The sequence below is a fragment of the Podarcis vaucheri genome, assembly GCF_965113315.1.
Source record: "Podarcis vaucheri genome assembly, chromosome: 5".
Taxonomy (NCBI): domain Eukaryota; kingdom Metazoa; phylum Chordata; class Lepidosauria; order Squamata; family Lacertidae; genus Podarcis; species Podarcis vaucheri.
In genome coordinates, this window is record NC_138763.1 from 63,066,196 (window position 1) to 63,086,977 (window position 20,782).

Consider the following 20,782-nt stretch of genomic DNA (forward strand, 5'->3'; position numbering starts at 1 on the left):
GCTGTCCTGAAGATTGCAGCCTTAATCCAGGAAAAGCTTCCGTAAAGATAATGGGAGGGCCATGAGCAATCTCATCTGCTTATTCAATTACCTTAGATGCATTTTTAATGTAATTGGGTGTATAATAGTTGCTGCAGAGACACTGCAGTGAAAATAGGAAGAGAGGAGAACTAAAATAAAGGCTACAGTCCCATGGGCAGTTTCTTGGAATCTCCACTGAACTCTATGGGATTTACATCCAAGTAGGGTGGCACTGTGGGTAAAACCTCAGTGCCTAGGACTTGCCGATCGTATGGTCGGCGGTTCGAATCCCCGCGGCGGGGTGAGCTCCCATCTTTCGGTCCCAGCTCCTGCCCACCTAGCAGTTCGAAAGCACCCCTAAGTGCAAGTAGATAAATAGGTACCGTTTTATAGCGGGAAGGTAAACGGCGTTTCCGTGTGCTGCGCTGGTGCTGGCTCACCAGAGCAGCTTCGTCACACTGGCCACATGACCCAGAAGTGTCTTCAGACAGCGCTGGCCCTCGGCCTCTTAAGTGAGATGGGCGCACAACCCTAGAGTCGGACATGACTGGCCCGTACGGGCAGGGGTACCTTTACCTTTACCTTACACAGACATAGGCTTGGATTTGGGAAAATCCTGGGGGTTTGTGGCGTTCTGTTATCTATACGTCTGTGTAAGATGTTTGTCCTGGACAGGACCCAGTAGATGAGGAGACAGAGGAATGAGGCAGGAAAAAATGTCTTGTTTCTCATGGATAAAATGGTAGAAGACCCTCAGGGTCCTTTTCAACCCTAAAATTCTATGATTCTATGTCTCTAAAATTATCTTTTTTGGAGGTGTCCCTCTACCAACCTCTCTATTTCTCTGTTCTTTATTTGGTTTGGGTAGGCCATCAATCTATTCTGGATGTTTTAAAAAGGGGGGAAACATACCCAAACATGCTATTTTTAGAGTGATTGATACCTTATTTCTTGCCAGAAGTGAATAACTGCAGTACAGACCTTCAGAGGGTGCTGCAACTTTTCCTGCAATGGAAATGTAGTGATGAAGGAAAAACTTTTCCCCAAGCTTCATCAGATGAGCTTATTCTGTTTGTCACTACAGCAGATAGAGGTCCAGAGCCTCTGCCAGGATGAAATTCAACCAATTCTCTTTTTTCCTTTCTTTTTCAATGCACTTTGTTCACTATTCCATTTTAGTTATTCTTCAGCAGCTCTCAGAACTATGCCTGGCTTGGAACAGTGACGGGATGATGACATTTTAAAAGCGAGCTCATAATTTAAAGCAAGCTCGTAATTATAACTGAAATATAGAAGAAAACACTTTCTTGGAGATATTGATGCTGTAAGTTTTCAATAAAGGACTTCAACTGACAATTCATTGTATGCCAAATGAGTGTTTTCAAAGCTGAATTCTTGAGAACTCCAAGCTCTTGGAAACCCAGAAGAACAATAAACTCTAATTAAAATAATATCACAGGCTGCCTTCTATACATGTGCCTGATCTTCACATTTCTCAATTCCCTTTTGCTAACACCAGAAAGATTCCCAAGAAATGCTACTGACTTGTTTTCTTTCCTCCAGCATTGACAACAGACCAAATAATTTTAACCAACATGGAGTGCTTTTGAATAATGATGCAACTAGGGCTGGAACTCAGGGCTGATGTCCACAGCCCTGTAAACTAGGGGGCACCCAAATGATCATCACAATGCTAGAAATACCACATTGCTCTTTGAAGCACACCATCCCAAAATTAATCCCTGGTTTTGTTAATATAAATACTACCATGTTTCTCTTTACTTCTGCTTTCTGCCTGCCCCAGAACCTGTGTGTTTTGTTTAAGGGTTACAAGGTTGGACCAGATGACACTCAAGGTGCCTTTGAACTCAACAGTTCTATGATTCTAAGACAATGGGAGCAGACATTGATTCTCTGTAATAGAATCCTAGGGGTATTACCTGGTACCTCTAGCATCTGAGAGGGGCTTATGTAGCTTGCAATCTCCACTTTGGATCTGAGTCTACAAGATAACTTCATAATTACAGTGTCCAGACTAATTATTGCATTCCCGAGCCCCCTCCGCACCCCTCCATTCCCTGCTTTTTGAAACAACCAGCTGGATGAAAAGTTCTTCAGAACTCAAAAGCTTGCTATGATTTTATGACATCTTGGTTGGTCCAAATAAATATATTGCCCACCTTTGGATTTTGGGTTTGTTCTTATCGGCCAACCTTTTGCAGCAGATGCTTGGTAAATACAAATTTCTTTCTCCCTTTCCCATCAGGGGATGGGAGAACAGCCCTGGCATATGTCAAGGGAGGGTCAGCCCACCAGGTGAGTTGTCCTGCTCACCTGACAAAGTCGGTTGGGCTAGGTAAAGATATGGCTCTCATAGCCGAAAAGGTTCTCCATCCTGGATAGATATAGTATGTTGCATGATTAGGCAGTTTGAGGCCAGCACCTCAGGTAGCTGACATTGCATTCAACGATAGGGTAATGATTTCTGGTTGTCCTGGAAGCAAAAATATTCCTGACAGCTCTTGCATTGTAATTATTTACTTGGGGGAGGGGGAGTGTTGTTTGTTTGGTACAAATTTCTGTTCCTATAATTGGAAGCAGCATTATATTCTCTTTTGCTGCTAATGAAAATTGCCTTTGCAACACGAACGCTCTTCCTTATAAAACGGCAAATGTTGCAAAACATGTTTATTGTGGCGATAAAAACATTGTGTGAGTAGTACAACTGTGACATTCTGGCTCTTAAGAAAGCAATATTTGCTAAACATAAAATGTCAACATATTTAGGCAGCATTTAAAAATAGACAGTGTTTGCAATCTGTACAACTAATATACCTTTTAGATGAACATGGAAGCTACTTCCCATGCAGGGCAAAGTGGGTGTGTATGTGCATGTGTGTGTGTCTGTGTGTTTAAGTGGGGTTCAGTAGTGCCTTCGACACCTGCAAGCTGGGGCACCTGGTTTTTGCTGATGCTCCTTACTTAATTTAGCCTCCCACCCCCCAGAAGAAAGTTGCACACTAGGTATCAGAATAGGTATCAGGGATTGGCAAAAGATCAGTTGCCCCAACTTGCACAAGTGGAAGCACTTTTTGCTAAAGGAAAGCCATCATTTAATATAACCAACCTATTAGAAATACATGCACAAGATATTGATGCACACAACCCCAGTCTCCAAGCAGTGTAGAGGTTCCTGCACTTACTCAGTTTTTGTTTCCACAGTCAGCAGAGACTGTGGGTGTTTTTAGAAAATATAGTTTTATTTACACACACACACACAACCCGAGAACAGGATGGAGAGCAGGCATAGGCAAACTTGGCCCTCCAGATGTTTTGGGACTATAACTCCCATCATCCCTGACCACTGGTCCTATTAGCTAGGGATGATGGGAGTTGTAGTCCCAAAACATCTGGAGGACTGAGTTTGCCAACGCCTGATGGAGAGTATCACAGCATTAGCACCCCAACAGAACTTGCTTCCCCAGTGGTTTCCAGAGAAGCTGCTAAAGGCTGAGCACAGAGTAAGGCAAGTCTTTGTGTCTCTGTGTCATCCAACCTCAAGCCCCGCACCAACTCTATTGTTCTCCAAGTACCAGCCAGTGAGTGGCATGGTGGAAAGGCCCACCCATTTGTTCTATGGCTCAGAGCAACTTATTTCGATGTACAAAATTGTGCTACTTAAACAGCCAGCCAAAAGGAACTAATTTAGCAAGCTTCCCATTATGCATTCTACCCCCAGAGATGTAGCATACAAATGCCTGCTTGCCACCTTATGGGACTCAAATATAAAATGCACATTAAAACAAAAACAAAAACAAACCATAATCAACAAGAAAATAAAATATTATCCTGAGCATGTAACATACCCGCTGCTGCTTTGCCAATCCTGCCAATGCATGTCAGGCCACTATCAAAGCTCAGGATTAACAACCTGCAGCTACACTAAGAGACACCCAATATGGCCCCAGCAGCAACCTCAGTTTTTGTAGCTAGAGGCAATCAGGACCCCACCCACCCAGGCCAAGAGCAAAAAGGTCATAGGAACATTGCATGCATGGATTAAGGGGAAGTGGGAATGACTAGTGGGTAGTTTTGAACCCCTATTTCTGCTTAGAAATTAGCCACTGGGCAAAAAATAACATATTAAGGGAGAAGAAAGTGTACAAAGCATGCACCTGGAAGGGTCCTAGTGAATGTTTGGCTTTCATGGGTTTTCTAAGAATGCATTTAAAACACACACCGGTGTGACTTTGGAGGGTTTATCCATTTCTTTTCATTGTAAACTGAGGTGGGAAATGGCCTTCAGATCAGCTTACATTTTCACATCTGAGCAAGCAAGCAATTCCTTTGAAAAACAGCGCACATCGCACTTCACGTTTCCTGCCACTGATGTTTCTGAAAATAGTGCCAATTCTATCTTAGAAGGCGATAATAGTGACAGCTCTTTGCCTGCTCTTTAATTAATACTATTATATCCATCTGCAGAGGTCACAGCCAAAAATGAGAACTCTATCCACAATATATTGTCACACACCATCCCTATCTCCAAGCAGTGAGAGACTCCAGGGGTCTACAGTTTGCCTATCATTCTTATGCATTATGTCTTAAGACTATTTGAAAAGCAGAGGAGGCACATATTTGAAAACTGTTGTGAAGACGAGCAACGTGTTGCTTACTCATAGCAGTTCTGTCCTTTCATTTACTCTAGGTAACCAATTTCTTTAAGTAGTCCGGTTTCAGGTTGTTCATGGCTTTCTTTATAGGTTAACAACAGCACCTTGAAGATGGCTCAATAGCTAATAGGCAGCCAGTGCAGGTTCTTCAGGACAGGTGCAATATATGCACAACCAGGAATTCATTTCAGCACCCTGGACACCTGATGCATGACAGTAATAGCATGCATGACAGTAATCTAATTGTGACTCATGACGTTACCAGGCACCAGGGTTTTTTTCCAGCCCGAACTCAGATCTGGCACCTCTCAGGTGGGCGCCGTTGCATTCTTAGAGAATGTGGGAGGTGTTCATGGTAAGTTTTGGCACCTCTTTTTCTAGAAAAATAGCACTGCCAGGCACAAACCAGTGTCTAAGCCAGGCTTCCTCAACCTCGGCCCTCCAGATGTTTTGAGACTACAGTTCCCATCATCCCTGACCACTGGTCCTGCTAGCTAGGGATCATGGGAGCTGTAGGCCAAAAACATCTGGAGGGCTAAGGTTGAGGAAGCCTGGTCTAAGCTATCCCTAGCATAGCACACAGCTGAAGAGATAAGGACTACTTACTACACTGAGTGCTACTGTTTTTAATAAATACTTTAATAAAGTATCCACAATTACTTACTGGTGACTGCAGCACCCACAAGACAAACAATCGTGTTGCAGTGTAGCTTAAATGTCTCCAAATTGCTACTTGGTTTGCAGTGCATGTTGCTCCTGTTACATTTTAATCCATGTTTCACTTGAAACCATGTTTCACTGACTAAACAAATGAGTGACAGGAATGAATTTATACACGAGAAATTGCTACAGTATATAACAGCCTGTTCTTACATCACATAAAAGACCCTAGCATATTGTGTGGCTGATGTTTATTTCCAAAATGTAAAAATTAAGGACAGGATTCAACTAAGTAGCCGCACTAGCAGAAATTTGTGTAATAACTTACATTTGAGATAAAAGGGCCTAGCTTTAAAGATGGTGTGTGTTGCACAGTGTGAAGTTCCATGACAACTCATCAGCATTTATGTAAAGTACACCTCATCAGATCTGAGCAAGACAACAAAAAGTGAATTAAAGGTCACACTGGGTGCACAGAAATTTGACCCTCCTTAAACTTGGTTAAATCTATGCTTTGGGGCTGCTTTTTGTTTTTACTGTTTTTACCATCTACTCTCATATTGGATTCTGTTGTATTATTTCATTTTAAATCATTATAGAAAGGCAAGGGCCTACATTTTAGAATAAATAAATAATAATTTATCACCTTTCAGTGCTTTACCCACCTCCCAGATCAAATGGGCTCTACTGCTTAAATAAGGGCAAAATGAGACATGATGCTAATTGTGTGAGTGCAATTAGCACTCAAGCAGGATTACGACCACGGTGCATGATGAGTGTGTGCTTAACCCAGGCTTCCTCAACCTCAGCCCTCCAGATGTTTTTGGCCTACAACTCCCATGATCCCTAGCTAGCAGGACCAGTGGTCAGCGATGATGGGAATTGTAGTCCCAAAACATCTGGAGGGCCGAGGTTGAGGAAGCCTGGCTTAATCCTTTCCTCCATGCCATTACTTATTTTTTTTTTAATGCACATTGATTGCTTTCAGACAGTTGACATTACATTTAGTCTGGTGCTCACTCTGCACATTAAAATATAAGAGTTTTCCCCTTTTCAGATTTAGTTTTAGTTACCTAATCAAATGCCTAAACAGTTTAAACCTAAACAGCTACACACTCCACGCCACAGGTATATTGGGAAGAATAGGTAAAGGCACCCCTGACCGTTAGATCCAGTCGTGGACGACTCTGGGGTTGCGGCGCTCATCTAGCTTTATTGGCCAAGGGAGCCGGCGTACAGCTTCCGGGTCATGTGGCCAGTATGACTAAGCTGCTTCTGGCGAACCAAAGCAGCACACAGAAACACCGTTTACCGGTACCTTCCCATCGGAGCGATACCTATTTATCTACTTGCACTTTGACGTGCTTTTGAACTGCTAGGTTGGCAGGAGCTGGGACCGAGCAACGGGAGCTCACCCCATCGCGGGGATTCAAACCGCTGACTTTCTGATTGGCATGCATGAGGCAAAGTGAGGCAACCACCTCAGGCAACAGGATCTACGGGGGCAGCAGATCCAGCCTGCAAGGAGTGCATTGCCTGCTGCTGCCACAATGGCAGCAATGACTACAGTGCACTCCTTGGATCTGCTACCTCCTTGGCAGCCCCTCCCAAAATGCCATCTCTACAGCGACCTCTTAGTGCTGCTGGTCTTGTCCCCTCCCCGGGAGGAAATGGTGGAGGGTGTCCCCTGGGATCCCCAGGGCTCTGCACCCAACTAGTGTGATTCAAAGCAGGACTCTTTCCGCCCTGGGACAACCATTGACTCCCACTTCAACCATTGAGTAAGGTTGATTTGATTCCCTGCTTTGTTCCCAATGTAGATATTCACTCATCCCTTCTTCCTGGGTGGGAGGATGCCAATCTTTGCTTCACCTCAAGTGCCAAAATGTATTGGTCCAGCCCTGCTCACAGTATGTGAATTGTTCTTTGTTTGACACTTTTATGAGTACTTTCATGCTTTTAACAACTTGTCAGCTTTGGGTGCATTTACTTTACTCATCCTCCATGTGCGTATCTATTTCCACAGCTTGCATGTTCTCCTCTCGTGCAATAAGCAATCCAGATGTCTCATTAGGAGATTTTGGACATATGCTACTTGCTTTTAGTCATTCATTCATTGGTATTTACTCACCAGCTGGAGGAAAAGGAACTATTCTTAATTGCCTTAATTTAAGACTCTGTACTTAGAAAACACAAAAACTCTCCCCCCTCACTCATCCAAAATGAATCCCAATATGATTATTTTTATTTTCTTAAATGTAAAAGTAAAACTTGAGAGCAGTTGAATTACAGGGGCAATAAGCTTGCAGTGATGGTGAGGAAAGCAAACATTATTTTAGTAACTAGTATCCCATATTGGTTAAACTGCTGTGTATGGAATTCATTTAAACAATATATGTGAGGAATGAAAATCCTCAATGTCTGGGTTTTGGTCAACACAGTGCAACACAGAGTATTTAGCTTCAATATTGAAACATGAAAGAGAGAAAAGAGGTGGTGTTAATTTCTAGTGAGTTCAATTGTTTTAGAGACTGATGCTATGCTCCTCCCTCCAGGAGCATAGAAAACAACAAAAAATTCCTTCCTCTTGTATTCCTAGTCATTAATGCCTCCAGCAGCCATGTCACTATCTTCTGACCCTACCTGAATTTTCATTTCCACTGTCCATGTATGAAATATTTCTCTCAGGCACACTGACTTTATACTTTATTCCCAGATATTGCACCATTTGACAGCATTCTATAACTTCACACACAACATTTAGAACCCTATCCAAATCTACTCAGATGGAAGCCACACTGCGTTCAATGAGTCTTACTCCCAGCATGTACAGGATTGAAGCCTAAAGAACATTATATGATACCTCAGGAAGCCAGCCAATGGCTGTAGAGAGTTGGCAGAATGAGAGATTACAGACATACAGGAGGCCAGCCAGTGGTTAAGGAGAATTTGCTGAGTGAAAGGTAACAGCCAGTTTTTCATTTATTCCACATTTAGGAATATTTTAGTATTTAGTACAATATTGTTAGGAATTAATTAATTTGTGGCCCAAAGGTACACCTGAAAGTTTAGCATGTTCTTAGTTTTGCATTTAACACTAATCTGGATACCCAGAAAGAAATCCCCGCAAAGATAAGATGCAAACAGTGGCATTACCCATCATCAATTTCTCACCTGTGTGCACTTTGCTTCCTCCTCTCACAAAGCAATTACTGTCTGCATCAGAATTCTTTTTATAATAGCTTCTTTCTGGCAATGCCATATTGGCAATTTGATTTTCCATCTTGCAAGAATTAGGGGCAGTATGAATCAAATTATTCATAGATTACTTAACAGTTATCTAAGATTAATGTAAGTTGGTTATGTCTTATATGTTCTTTGTCTGTATTTAGCCATGTAATGGATTTTTACCAATCCCTACAAATCCTCTTGGGCGGGGAGGGAAATAGATCCTATTTCAGACTGAGGCAATTCCTCACTAATCTTTGCTAGAGTTATACGCTGCAGTTTTGTATTGTATGCTAATAGATGAGGAGCTATTACATAACAATACGTGGATGGTATGGGTTGTGTTAGAAACGAATGGAAAGGTAGGGGGTTTTTGAGTGATCACAGCGGCAGTATGACTTGACCACAGTAGTTCACAATCACCTTATTTTGTACCATTTTGACAGCCTCGTAAATTAATCTGCTAAAGTGGGCCTGTAGAACCTGTGTCTCAAAAGGTACACCTAAAGGAAATGCCCTAGCATTTGGCAATAACAAAAGTTCCTTTAGAAACACAATTTACAAAGACTCATAATCAGAATGTAGACACCCTATATATAGAAATGAGCAAACCAGTGGTATTTTAGGGAGTAAGCTAGCAGGCGGGGCCCATTACTTACATCATAGGAGCCAACACAACACAAAACATTGTTGCTGTATGTAGGTTTTATTTGTTTGTTATCTTGTATTTTGGAAAAGTACATCCAGGCTTTTTCCCCCCTTTAATTTTTGGGGGCCCTAAGCTATAGCTCGTTTAGCTTATACGTAAATCCGGCAGTGCCTGTGATGGGTTAGTTGGAGCTGCGTGAAATGAATAGGGGGAAAATATTTGGAGTTCGTAAGAACGGGGTGGAAATAGCTAGGAAGCATCCAGAGGGGGAGCGAAGAGCCGAAAAGGGAGGAGACGTTTCCCCCTCTTTCCCGCCCTCCCCCCCCCATCCTGTCTGGATGATTTGTGCGTTTTCCGTGTACCATCCTTCAGAGAGCCTCGTCCCACCTAGCAGGAGATGGCGGGAGGAGGAAAAGGGACGCAAAGCAGGCTGGGATATGGAGGGAGCCAGGGGTCGGCCTGGCCTGCATTGCGCGGGCCTCCCTTCTTCTCCCTGGCGGCGCCCAGGGAGGCCTCCGCCGCCTCCTCCTCCTCCTCCTCCTGGCGCTTCCCGGCAGCTTGAGGGTTGCCATGGCGACCGCGGCCTAGCGGCCTGCTTGTTACCCTTCGGCCACGGCATAAAGGAAGATCGCGGCGAGAGGGGCATTAGGAGGAGGGGGGAGGTCGCCCCGCTCTGGCACTGGGCGGCCTTCACAGTCCCCGGGAAGAAGGCGGTGAGGGCTGGCTGGCTGCTGGGGGCCTTTTAAGCGGGAAGAGAGGAAGGTTTGGGGAGACAGACATGGGGAAAGGCGAGTTTCAGGTTCTGTGGGGAGAAAACTGCATTTTAACTCTACAGAACTCAGGAGCCGCCTTCGTTCTGAGCGCACAGCCGCATTAAAAACGACGACGGGAGAGAAGAGGTCCTAGAATCGGAACCGTAAGAGGGACCGACGAGGGTCATCTAGTCCAACCCCCTGCCAGACAGGAATATTTTGGCCAGCGTGGGGCTCGAACCCACGATCCTGGGATGCAAGAGTCTCAGAAACAGGGAATGGGCGCGCGGGGGGGGGGTTGCCGACTTCCCGGCTCCTTCTTTGTCACCATGTGGGACCCTTAATGCAACTGCTAGTTTTTGTTGTTGGTTAGTCCTTCCCGTTATTATCTGCGCCCCAGCGCGGGGGGCGTTTCACACGTTGCACGTGACCACCCAGGGAAATCGCAGGTGTATTGTCACGTGTGATGATGGCACGAGCGTGTGTGCATTTTGACACGTGTATGTAGGGGATGCACAGCCCGGTGGGCAGTTTTCTTTTGGGGGCCAGGGTACTTTGAGCATTAGAGCCAGTTTCTCTCCTTGATTTCTTCAAAGGGAAGAGATGGTTATGTTAATGTTCAGAACCCCACTGCTACAAGTATTGCCACTCTCATCAGTCCCCTTTCCCCATCGTCTTGCACACTTAATTTTTTTTATTCTTAAGATAATACTTTGCCATCCTGTTACTTATGCTGATTTAAATGTAGACTTTACTGTCTTTTATTTTCATTTGTAATGCTTCTGTCTGATGTAGCTTTCTGTTTGATGTTCTAAGATAGGAGGTTAACCATTGAGAGATTCTTTTTATTTTATTTTTATTGTTATCTTTGGAAATACAAAGAACAATGCTGTAATGGGGCTACTGCCCAAGTTGTGTAAAGAAAGAAGTTACTCCCGTTGGTCTGGAAAGCTGATTGTCTGAACAGACAGTATAAAGTATTTAGGTGGTTGATTTACCTGCATTATATACTTCTGTTACAGCACATGGGGGGGAGTTGTTGGTACCTTCCAATTTTTCTATATATATATATATAAAATCTGTTATTTTTCAGCTTATTGCTTACCTTTGGATGATGAGTGTGTAGTTTCTGGTTTAGGCCAAGTGGTTTCTCATCAAATGGAGGAAAAGTGGACTTCCTCAGAAACTGATGGTGCTGGTGGTGATAATGCAGAAAACAAAAGGAGAGGTGATTCTGATTCTGGTTCATCAAGTCGTATCTGCCAGGCTCTTGACAAGCTTGAATCTAATTCTACAATCTCTCTGGATCTGAGTAGAAAAGATCTACAGCATCTAACAGATGACATATACAAGTTACTTAACCTTAGAGTAAGTTTCTCATACATAAAAACAGTTGTTAAAATATCCAGTCAGTAAACAGTAGCTCAGTTATAAAGTATAAAAACTTAACAGTGTTCTTGTGTACAAATTAAAATTATAATTCCATTATTCCAATATACTTTCTTGAATAATTCTAAAGTTTTACATATTTTTGAGTATTTCTAAGGAATTAATAATAGATGAATTATATACTAAGCAATCGTTGCATATTCGTGTGTGTGTGTGCATAATATATATATATTTGTCTTAGCATTTGCATCTGGAAGGAAATGTCCTGTCCGTAGTTCCTGAGGATTTCTTTCAGAATGTGCCAAACCTTGTTTGGCTCGATCTGCGTTACAACAAAATTCAAGAGCTTCCCCCTGGAATTGGATGCCACAAGTAAGTCTTCTGCCCTTTTACTTGTTTATCATTCTTTAAATTATTCTGTCTGTTGAACAATACATACCCATTATGAAATTAAGTACTATTCCATTTCTCCCCACTTGAGTATAAGAAATAGAGTTAACACAGTTGGTTGTAGGCCAAACTACATGTTACCGTACATTAGTCACTTTTTTTTAAAAAAAGTGTGCTTAAATTGGTCACTTTTTTGTTTTGAACAGTGGTGTAGAAACTCTGGCCCAGAGGCCTAGCTGTCCGGCACAGGTCTCATTTTGTTTGCAACCACATTCCTCTGCCTCACTCCTGACATGAGTGATGTCAGATGTGGGGTAACTATGGATGTGGCTACAAATGCACAACTGCAAGGTTAAATCCACTGCAGTAGAGATTTTCCCATCCAAATGGAACACATTTTCCTTTGCAGACATATGTAGGAAGCGATTTGAATCCAAACTGCTTCCTCAAAATGAATTTCAAAGAAGCACCCTGTGATCGCTAAGTAACAGCAAGCCTCTTTGAAGGTACATTCCCAGTGTCAAGATGTACTGAAATTGAGGCAGTAACTGGATATATATTGCCAATGGATCCCTTAACCATGTTGTTTGGTTATATAAATGTACTAGCAGAAAATAAGGAATTGGTCCTGCATCTGTTAACTGTTTGTGACATAACTATTTGTTATAATAGTTAATTTTAAAAAGACACCAACTTTGCAACAATGGATTATTAAAGTTTGGGATATTATATGTATGCATAAGTTTACAAACATAATAAAAGTCAAATGGGAAAATGAAGTGCATTTATTGGTGTAACAAGCTACAAGATAATGTAGACCCATTTGTTTTGCTTGGAACTTGATGCATTTTCATGCTTCGCCAGTTTATGGAATGGAACTTTGTAGTTTGCTTTTATACTCTTACCCATTTTTGTTGTCCTTCCCTCCGTCCTTTATATATTATACTGACTATAAATAAACTGAAAAGTCACTAAATGAATTGACTGAGGCCCAAAAACTTTTAAAAATATATTGCTTGGGAACTTATTTCGAAGTATCTGTCCTAAAATGACATGGCTAAAAGTATTTTGAAACTGGTCATCTAAACATTGTCTGATATAGAAATGCTGCTCCATCGCAACACCTGCATCCATTATCTGATGAACCCAACTTCAGAAGGACATGACATTTTTCTATATTTTGACACTAACCATAAGATCCCTTTTGGAATCCATCTGTATAATTCTGTTTCTTTGAAATAGTTCAGTATGCCTCTGAATACCATTTGCTGTGAACTGCAGGTGTGCAGAGGGCTGTTGTGCTCATGTTCAGCTTGCAGACTTCCCATAGGCATCTGGCTGGTCACTGCAAGACCTGGATGCTCAACTAGATAGGCCATTGGCCTGATCCAGCAGTCTTGTCTTTTTATTTCTGTGATAAAATAAATTAGAGAATTGACAACTTTTGACATTTTCATTTAGATTTATTTTATATTTACATTTTGTTTTCTTATTTATTGCAAAGGCAGTTGAAAACGCTGCTGTTAGAAAGAAATCCTATTAAAAGATTGCCTGTTGAGCTTGGTAAGTACTCCTCTCTCCTCAGTAAATGCTTAAGGGAACCTAGTAATTTTTAGTAATTTACATTTATTGTAAAAGCTCTCTTGAATAGTAAGGAACTTTGGACAGATTTCACCACGGCACAATGCACCTATGTAGCGGCACAGTGTGACATGTACACAATTTAATTAATATATAATAGCAACAGATCTGACGTAAATGATTGTTAGGACCAAGGCTAATCTGATTCAAAATTCTGTAATAGTTCCTGAGAGGTTGACTGGGAAATGATTGTTTCCTTTACTGGTTGGGATCATCGGGAGGAGGTTGGATCTAAGCTCCTTTTTTTACCCACACTAGTACAGTGGTACCTTGGTTCTCAAATGCCTTGGTACTCAAACAACTTGGATCCCAAACACTGCAAACCCGGCAGTAAGTGTTCCGGTTTGCGAACTTTTTTTGGAAGCCGAACATGCTCCGTTTTGAGTGATACGCTTCCAGTTTGAGTGCCACACTTCCGTTTTGAGTGTTACGCTGAGGTCTGTCTGTTTTTGCAATTTTGTGTTTCTGTTTTTGTGGCTCTTTTTTGTTTTGTTTTTGTGACTGTGTGGAACCCAGTTCAGCTACTGATTGATTGATTGATTGATTGATTGTGCGACTGCAGTACATTGTTTATTGCTTTCATTTTATGGATCAATGGTCTCGTTAGATAGTAAAATTCATGTTAAATTGCTGTTTTAGAGGTTGTTTTTAGAAGTTTGGCATGGATTAATTCATTTTGCATTACTTTCTATGGGAAAGTGCACCTTGGTTGCAGGAGTTATGTTAATTGTAGCAGCAAGATAGTGGGGAGAGGCGATTCATATGTTTCCCACTTAAGGGATGGATACAGGGTGATTCATGGGGATAGGCTGTTGCCACTAGTAAAACACTTAAATGAGTATATTCAAGTAAAAGGCTCAAATCCTTTAATGAGCAGCTTTTTGACCTGTTCTGATACCATTGCTACCATCATTATGAGGTATACACAATTAACCACAACAAAAGCTGTTAGAATACACTGCTTGCTTTTTAACAATTTCATCTTGAAATTATCCAAGCACGGGCATCCGAGCATTGGTTGATGAAAATCTTAAATCTCTTTTAACCCACCTGCCCTGCCATCTGAAACAAAGCCCGATTTTGCTCTAAATGTATGCTAGGGTCTTTAGTGGGACACTCAGCGTTACTCATATTTCTCAAACATAATAGCACCACTTGCAGTATGGATTTACTGCTGATGCGTTTTCATTTGTATGGTAATTTTTCTAATAGTCACATACTTGGAATTTATTTTAATTTTCTTTTTAAAATAGCATGAAATTAAATATGTGTTAGAAGGAGCACGAACTCCTCTCTTTGCTGCTACTTCTTGTTTTTTAATGGACGAGCTACTGCCCAGGCACAGGTGTGCTAACACTCTGAATTTCTCAGTTATTTTCTCTGAACAACTACTTCTCTCACAGGGAAGATGAAAAACAGCTTCAAGAGGAGCCAGTAAGTCTCTTCAGCAATGAACCAGGCAGTCCCTTCTACATTGTCTGTCTTTAGAGTCACACACATGCAAAGGAAGACCAAAGTGTAGCTTCGAAACAAACCAGGAAGTACCTTCTAAATTGTCTGCAGAATGGACTTTTTGGGTGATTCTGAAGCTGTTTTAGGGTTTTCTCAATTTCGTTTGTGTCTCTGAATTTCTCACAGCTCTGACCTGATTTGTTGGCTGAAACAAGGGAGCACTTCTAGTGGTGTCTGCATGTTTTGCTTTGTAACTTTAATTCTAGTATGAAAGTATATTGGGGGCTTCATCCAAACTCTCCTACCCCACCAGCAGCAGAAGCAGGGACAGAATGATTTGACCTGATTCGAACACAGTGATGTCACTCCACAGCTTTGACGGGGGCTCAGGATCCAATGGAACGCAGGAAAGCTTAGCCCCTCCCCAATTCTGAATGCCCTGTTTTAGGGCCTTCTACTAGCTTTTTTAACATCACAGTAATCCAAGTTTATGCACCAACTACTGGTGCTGAAGAAACTGAAATTGACCAGTTCTATGAAGACTTACAAAACCTTATCGAAGTGACACCAAAGAAGGATGTTCTGCTCATTATAGGGGATTGGAATGCTAAAGTAGGGAATCAAGAGATAAAAGGAACAACTGGCAAGTTTGGCCTCGGAGATCAAAACGAAGCAGGGCAAAGGCTAATAGAGTTCTGTCAAGAGAACAAGCTGGTCATCACAAACACGCTTTTCCAACAACACAAGAGACGACTCTACACATGGACATCCCCAGATGGGCAACATCGAAATCAGATTGATTATATTCTCTGCAGCCAAAGATGGAGAAGCTCTATACAGTCAGCAAAAACAAGACCTGGAGCTGACTGTGGCTCAGATCATCAGCTCCTTATAGCAAAATTCAAGCTTAAACTGAAGAAAGTAGGAAAAACCACTGGACAGGTAAGATACAATCTAAACCAAATCCCTTATGAATACACAGTGGAAGTGAGGAACAGGTTTAAGGATTTAGATTTGCTGGACAGAGTGCCTGAAGAACTATGGATGGAGGCTCGCAACATTATACAGGAGGCAGCAACTAAAACCATCCCAATGAAAAAGAAATGCAAGAAAGCAAAGTGGCTGTCCAACGAGGCCTTACAAATAGCGGAGGAGAGAAGGCAAGCAAAATGCGAGGGAGATAGTGAAAGATACAGGAAATTGAATGCAGATTTCCAAAGAACAGCAAGGAGAGACAAGAAGGCCTTCTTAAACGAGCAATGCAAAGAAATAGAGGAAAGCAACAGAATGGGAAGAACCAGAGATCTGTTCAAGAAAATCGGAAATATGAAAGGAACATTTCGTACAAAGATTACCATAATAAAGGACAAAAGTGGTAAAGATCTAACTGAAGCAGAAGACATCAAGAAGAGGTGGCAAGAATACACAGAGGAATTATACCAGAAAGATATGGATGTCTCGTACACCCCAGGTAGTGTGGTTGCTGACCTTGAGCCAGACATCCTGGAGAGTGAAGTCAAATGGGCCTTAGAAAGCACTGCAAATAACAAGGCCAGTGGAAGTGATGGTATTCCAGCTGAACTGTTTAAAATTTTAAAAGATGATGCTGTTAAGGTGCTACACTCAATATGCCAGCAAGTTTGGAAAACTCAGCAGTGGCCAGAGGATTGGAGAAGATCAGTCTACATTCCAATCCCAAAGAAAGGCAGTGCCAAAGAATGCTCCAACTACCGCACAATTTCACTCATTTCACATGCTAGCAAGGTCATGCTTAAAATTCTACAAGGAAGGCTCAAGCAGTATGTGAACCGAGAACTCCCAGAAGTGCAAGCTGGATTTAGAAGAGGCAGAGGAACCAGAGACCAAATTGCAAACATGCGCTGGATTATGGAGAAAGCCAGAGAGTTCCAGAAAGACATCTACTTCTGCTTCATTGACTATGCAAAAGCCTTTGACTGTGTTGACCACAGCAAACTATGGCAAGTTCTTAAAGAAATGGGAGTGCCTGATCACCTCATCTGTCTCCTGCGAAATCTCTATGTGGGACAAGAAGCTACAGTTAGAACTGGATATGGAACAACTGATTGGTTCCAAATTGGGAAAGGAGTACGGCAAGGCTGTATATTGTCTCCCTGCTTATTTAACTTATATGCAGAATTCATCATGCGAAAGGCTGGGCTGGATGAATCCCAAGCCGGAATTAAGATTGCCGGAAGAAATATCAACAACCTCAGATATGCAGATGACACAACCTTGATGGCAGAAAGTGAAGAGGAATTAAAGAACCTTTTAATGAGGGTGAAAGAGGAGAGCGCAAAATATGGTCTGAAGCTCAACATCAAAAAAACGAAGATCATGGCCACTGGGCCCATCACCTCCTGGCAAATAGATGGGGAAGAAATGGAGGCAGTGGGAGATTTTACTTTCTTGGGCTCCATGATCAGTGCAGATGGTGACAGCAGTCACGAAATTAAAAGACGCCTGCTCCTTGGGAGAAAGGCGATGGCAAACCTAGACAGTATCTTAAAAAGCAGAGACATCACCTTGCCAACAAAGGTCCGTATAGTAAAAGCCATGGTTTTCCCAGTAGTGATGTATGGAAGTGAGAGCTGGACCATAAAGAAGGCTGATCGCCGAAGAATTGATGCTTTTGAATTATGGTGCTGGAGGAGACTCTTGAGAGTCCCATGGACTGCAAGAAGATCAAACCTCTCCATTCTGAAGGAAATCAGCCCTGAGTGCTCACTGGAAGGACAGATCGTGAAGCTGAGGCTCCAATACTTTGGCCACCTCATGAGAAGAGAGGACTCCCTGGAAAAGACCCTGATGTTGGGAAAGATGGAGGGCACAAGGAGAAGGGGACGACAGAGAATGAGATGGTTGGATGGTGTTCTTGAAGCTACTAGCATGAGTTTGATCAAACTGCGGGAGGCAGTGGAGGACAGAAGTGCCTGGCGTGCTCTGGTCCATGGGGTCACGAAGAGTCGGACACGACTAAACGACTAAACAACAACAACAACAACTAGCTGTTGGTGGTGGGTATCATGCCAGCAGCACACCCACACATTCAGCAGGTAGAGGGGGGCTGTTCTGTATCAGTGAAGTGCCACTTGAAACCAGTTTAGCTGTTGGAACTGGACAAACAACACCCTTGATCAGTGGTTTTTTTTCTAAAAAAAATGTTTAGGGGTACTCTCATTTTCCTATTCTTATTGAAATACTGGCCCTCAATGAGGCCAAACTTAGATTCACAAGACGTTTAGGGGTATGCGTACTCCCACATACCCCCAGAAAAAAGCACTGCCCTTGCTTAATCCAACTTGACAAGGGGGGGAGGTGTTGATTGCTCTGCAGTCGAGGCCTCCTACTAGTTCTGGGTCCAGTATAGTGGCACCCCCTGTATCACCTTTTTAGCGGTGTAGAACCACACCAGTTAAGCATGAGCTGCATCCTGGAGCAACTTAAGCCCCTCATCTGTTATATAGCATCCATATTCCTGAAAGCCAATTACCGTATTTTTCGCTCTATAACATGCACCTGACCATAACACACACGTAGTTTTTAGAGGAGGAAAATCCGTAGGCATGCCACCCGTAGGCATTTCCTCCATAACACGCACAGACATTTCCCCTTACTTTCTAGGAGGAAAAAAGTGAGTGTTATGGTGCAAAAAATACGGTATATGTTGGGCTCTGGGAGAACATAATGGACGTATCCCTGGTGGGTCAACTGTCAAAAGATGCTTGAAAGTTTGAGCCCCTCCCTTCGCTTGTTACAATTTGTCAAATATGGACCCTCTTCATCCAGAGTATGTCATATTCCAGAATACAATAATGTTTCCAATGTATGAACTTCACTGTATATTTCTTTAAGGAATAGCTTACATTATTGCTGTACAGTAGTCATGGATATTACGTGGAAAGAAATCTATACATTGTTCATCCTCCTACACTTGGGATTTTGTGCACTTTGAGAGTCATGATAAAATCACAGCCTTGTATCCTCTTAAGAAAGCATTCCTTACCATATGACAAAGGAGGGCTGTAGATGTGTGTGTGCAGGCAGGCAGAGATTTTTTACATTACACAGAATTTCACATATGAGTGGGTGAGGAGAGCTTAGGAAAAGAAGAAGACAAAGAGGAACAGAAAATCCACACTGGGAACAGCAAGACTACCATTCTTATTACAGCTAAAATTTCTAGAGGACCATCCTCTAGAGGAAGTTTGTTTTACAGCGTTCATAATGGCTTTTAATTGCTGGCAATTTAGAATAAGGCAAACAATCTATAACAATATTTGTCTTCCAGAACTGGTTTCATGGAAAGAATTTATGTGCAAATATGCTGCATAATGCAGTCATGAATAAAGTATAGACTCATACAGAATACTAAGTATTGCACTCTCAGAAAGTAAGGCTGAAAAAGAAAGAATGATGTTCATTCAAGCTGTGAATGGACTTTTAAAAATATCATTTTCGAGGCAGTGAGAAAAATCTGTTATTGACTGCTATCAGGATCTTGACACTTTTCATATTGTTCTCCGCAAACTGATGTTAGCTCTGTTTACCTGAAAATAGGCAGTTGTTTTGTGTAAAAAATATTTTTTACCGAACAGTGTATTCATATGAATAGAATTTCCATTTTCCAAAAAGTATTATTATAGGTTTTTACCCTGCAGCAGTGCAAACATATCTATTTCTATGATCTGACTATGGAGATTTTTATGCATTATGTTTATTCATCTATCCTTGTAAATAAGCACACAAAAAATACTAGCTACAAAAAAGTTTACTGTTTTGCTGGGGGCTGAAAGAGGGCTTATTTAGTTGCATGCCTCCTCCAGCTGCCTGCCGATTTCTGTGCTGGGTGAGATTGAGGGGCTGAATTTCTGCTGTGGGTGTAGTATTGTTTTTAGTGTGTGAAGATTTTGTGATATTTTAAATTGATAAAACTACATTTTTATTTGGTTGTTAGCAGCCTTGAGCTTTTAATAAGGAAGGGTGATTTGTAAACGTTTTAAGTAAAATACATAAATAAAGTTGGGTATAAGTAAGATATCCCACATTTCTACAAGTGGTAAGGGAAGTTCCTGCCCTCCAGTAGAAGCGCTTGAGGAGAGGGGGAAGGTTGATGGATGGTCTGGACCATACCTGCCAAAACACTACATTGGGTGTGGATGCCCTATCCCCAGTTTTGTTACTTTTGTCCTTTTGCTACCTAAGCACTTAGTGCATACCAATTGCACACCCAAGTGAATGACTTTGGGGCAGCATGACTGCATCATGTTGCTTGTTGTCCACAACCTCCCTATCTTCTCCCTTATCAGCTTCTGTGCAGAATAGTATTCTTTTAGTGATTAGGCTGCCAGTGATATCTCTGCCTATCTTATGTCAAAATAAAGTTGTGGCCTTCTTTGGAATTATATGCTGGCATTTTGGATTATGAGCCTTTAAGGCAGGAAGATTTTTACCATTTGTTTTACAGTACTTTTTATTTGCTCCTAGCATGGAGGATGTGGTGCTATAAATCTAAGTAAATAGGGTATCATCCCAATGCGCAAAGGTGTGTGCATTCAAAAGACCCATGTGCACTACTGGAATTTCCTCTAGAGAAGGTGCAAAGGGTTTAAGCTATTCTGCAGCCTTTGCAGAATCTCTCACATTGCGGTTGGTTGGCTTAAAGAGCAAGTTATTTTTGGAGTTCAGGGGGAGGGTTTTCATATTTTCTTTCTCTCCCCCCCCCCATTCAATGCTTTATTGAGTTTCATAAATAACAAAAACAAACTTATATAAACCAAAAACGATCTTATGTAAATAATCTTATATATACAGATAAAAATTGATTCAATCTTATACAATCTCTTTTGTTCAACATTCTTACTAAAGTGTAATAGACTTCCCATCAACTTCCAATGCATTTACCATTT

The 20,782-nt window shown here is 41.9% G+C and overlaps 1 protein-coding gene across 7 annotated transcripts in view; it reads left to right on the forward strand.

Moving 5' to 3' along the window:
- Positions 1 to 9,739: 9,739 nt before the first annotated feature.
- Positions 9,740 to 20,782, forward strand: part of LRRC27 (leucine rich repeat containing 27) — a 43,463-nt gene continuing 32,420 nt past the window's right edge. For 3 of the 7 annotated variants that reach the window (XM_082222912.1, XM_082222916.1, XM_082222917.1), the window contains exons 1-4: positions 9,742 to 9,944; positions 11,077 to 11,351; positions 11,614 to 11,744; positions 13,267 to 13,325. In XM_082222912.1, coding sequence (XP_082079038.1) covers positions 11,142 to 11,351; positions 11,614 to 11,744; positions 13,267 to 13,325 — 400 coding nt within the window. In that variant the 5' untranslated portion in view covers positions 9,742 to 9,944; positions 11,077 to 11,141. Of the gene's footprint in view, positions 9,945 to 10,066; positions 10,148 to 11,076; positions 11,352 to 11,613; positions 11,745 to 13,266; positions 13,326 to 20,782 lie in introns of all 7 variants that reach the window. The other 4 variants (XM_082222913.1, XM_082222914.1, XR_014219899.1 and 1 more) reach the window with 4 other exon arrangements.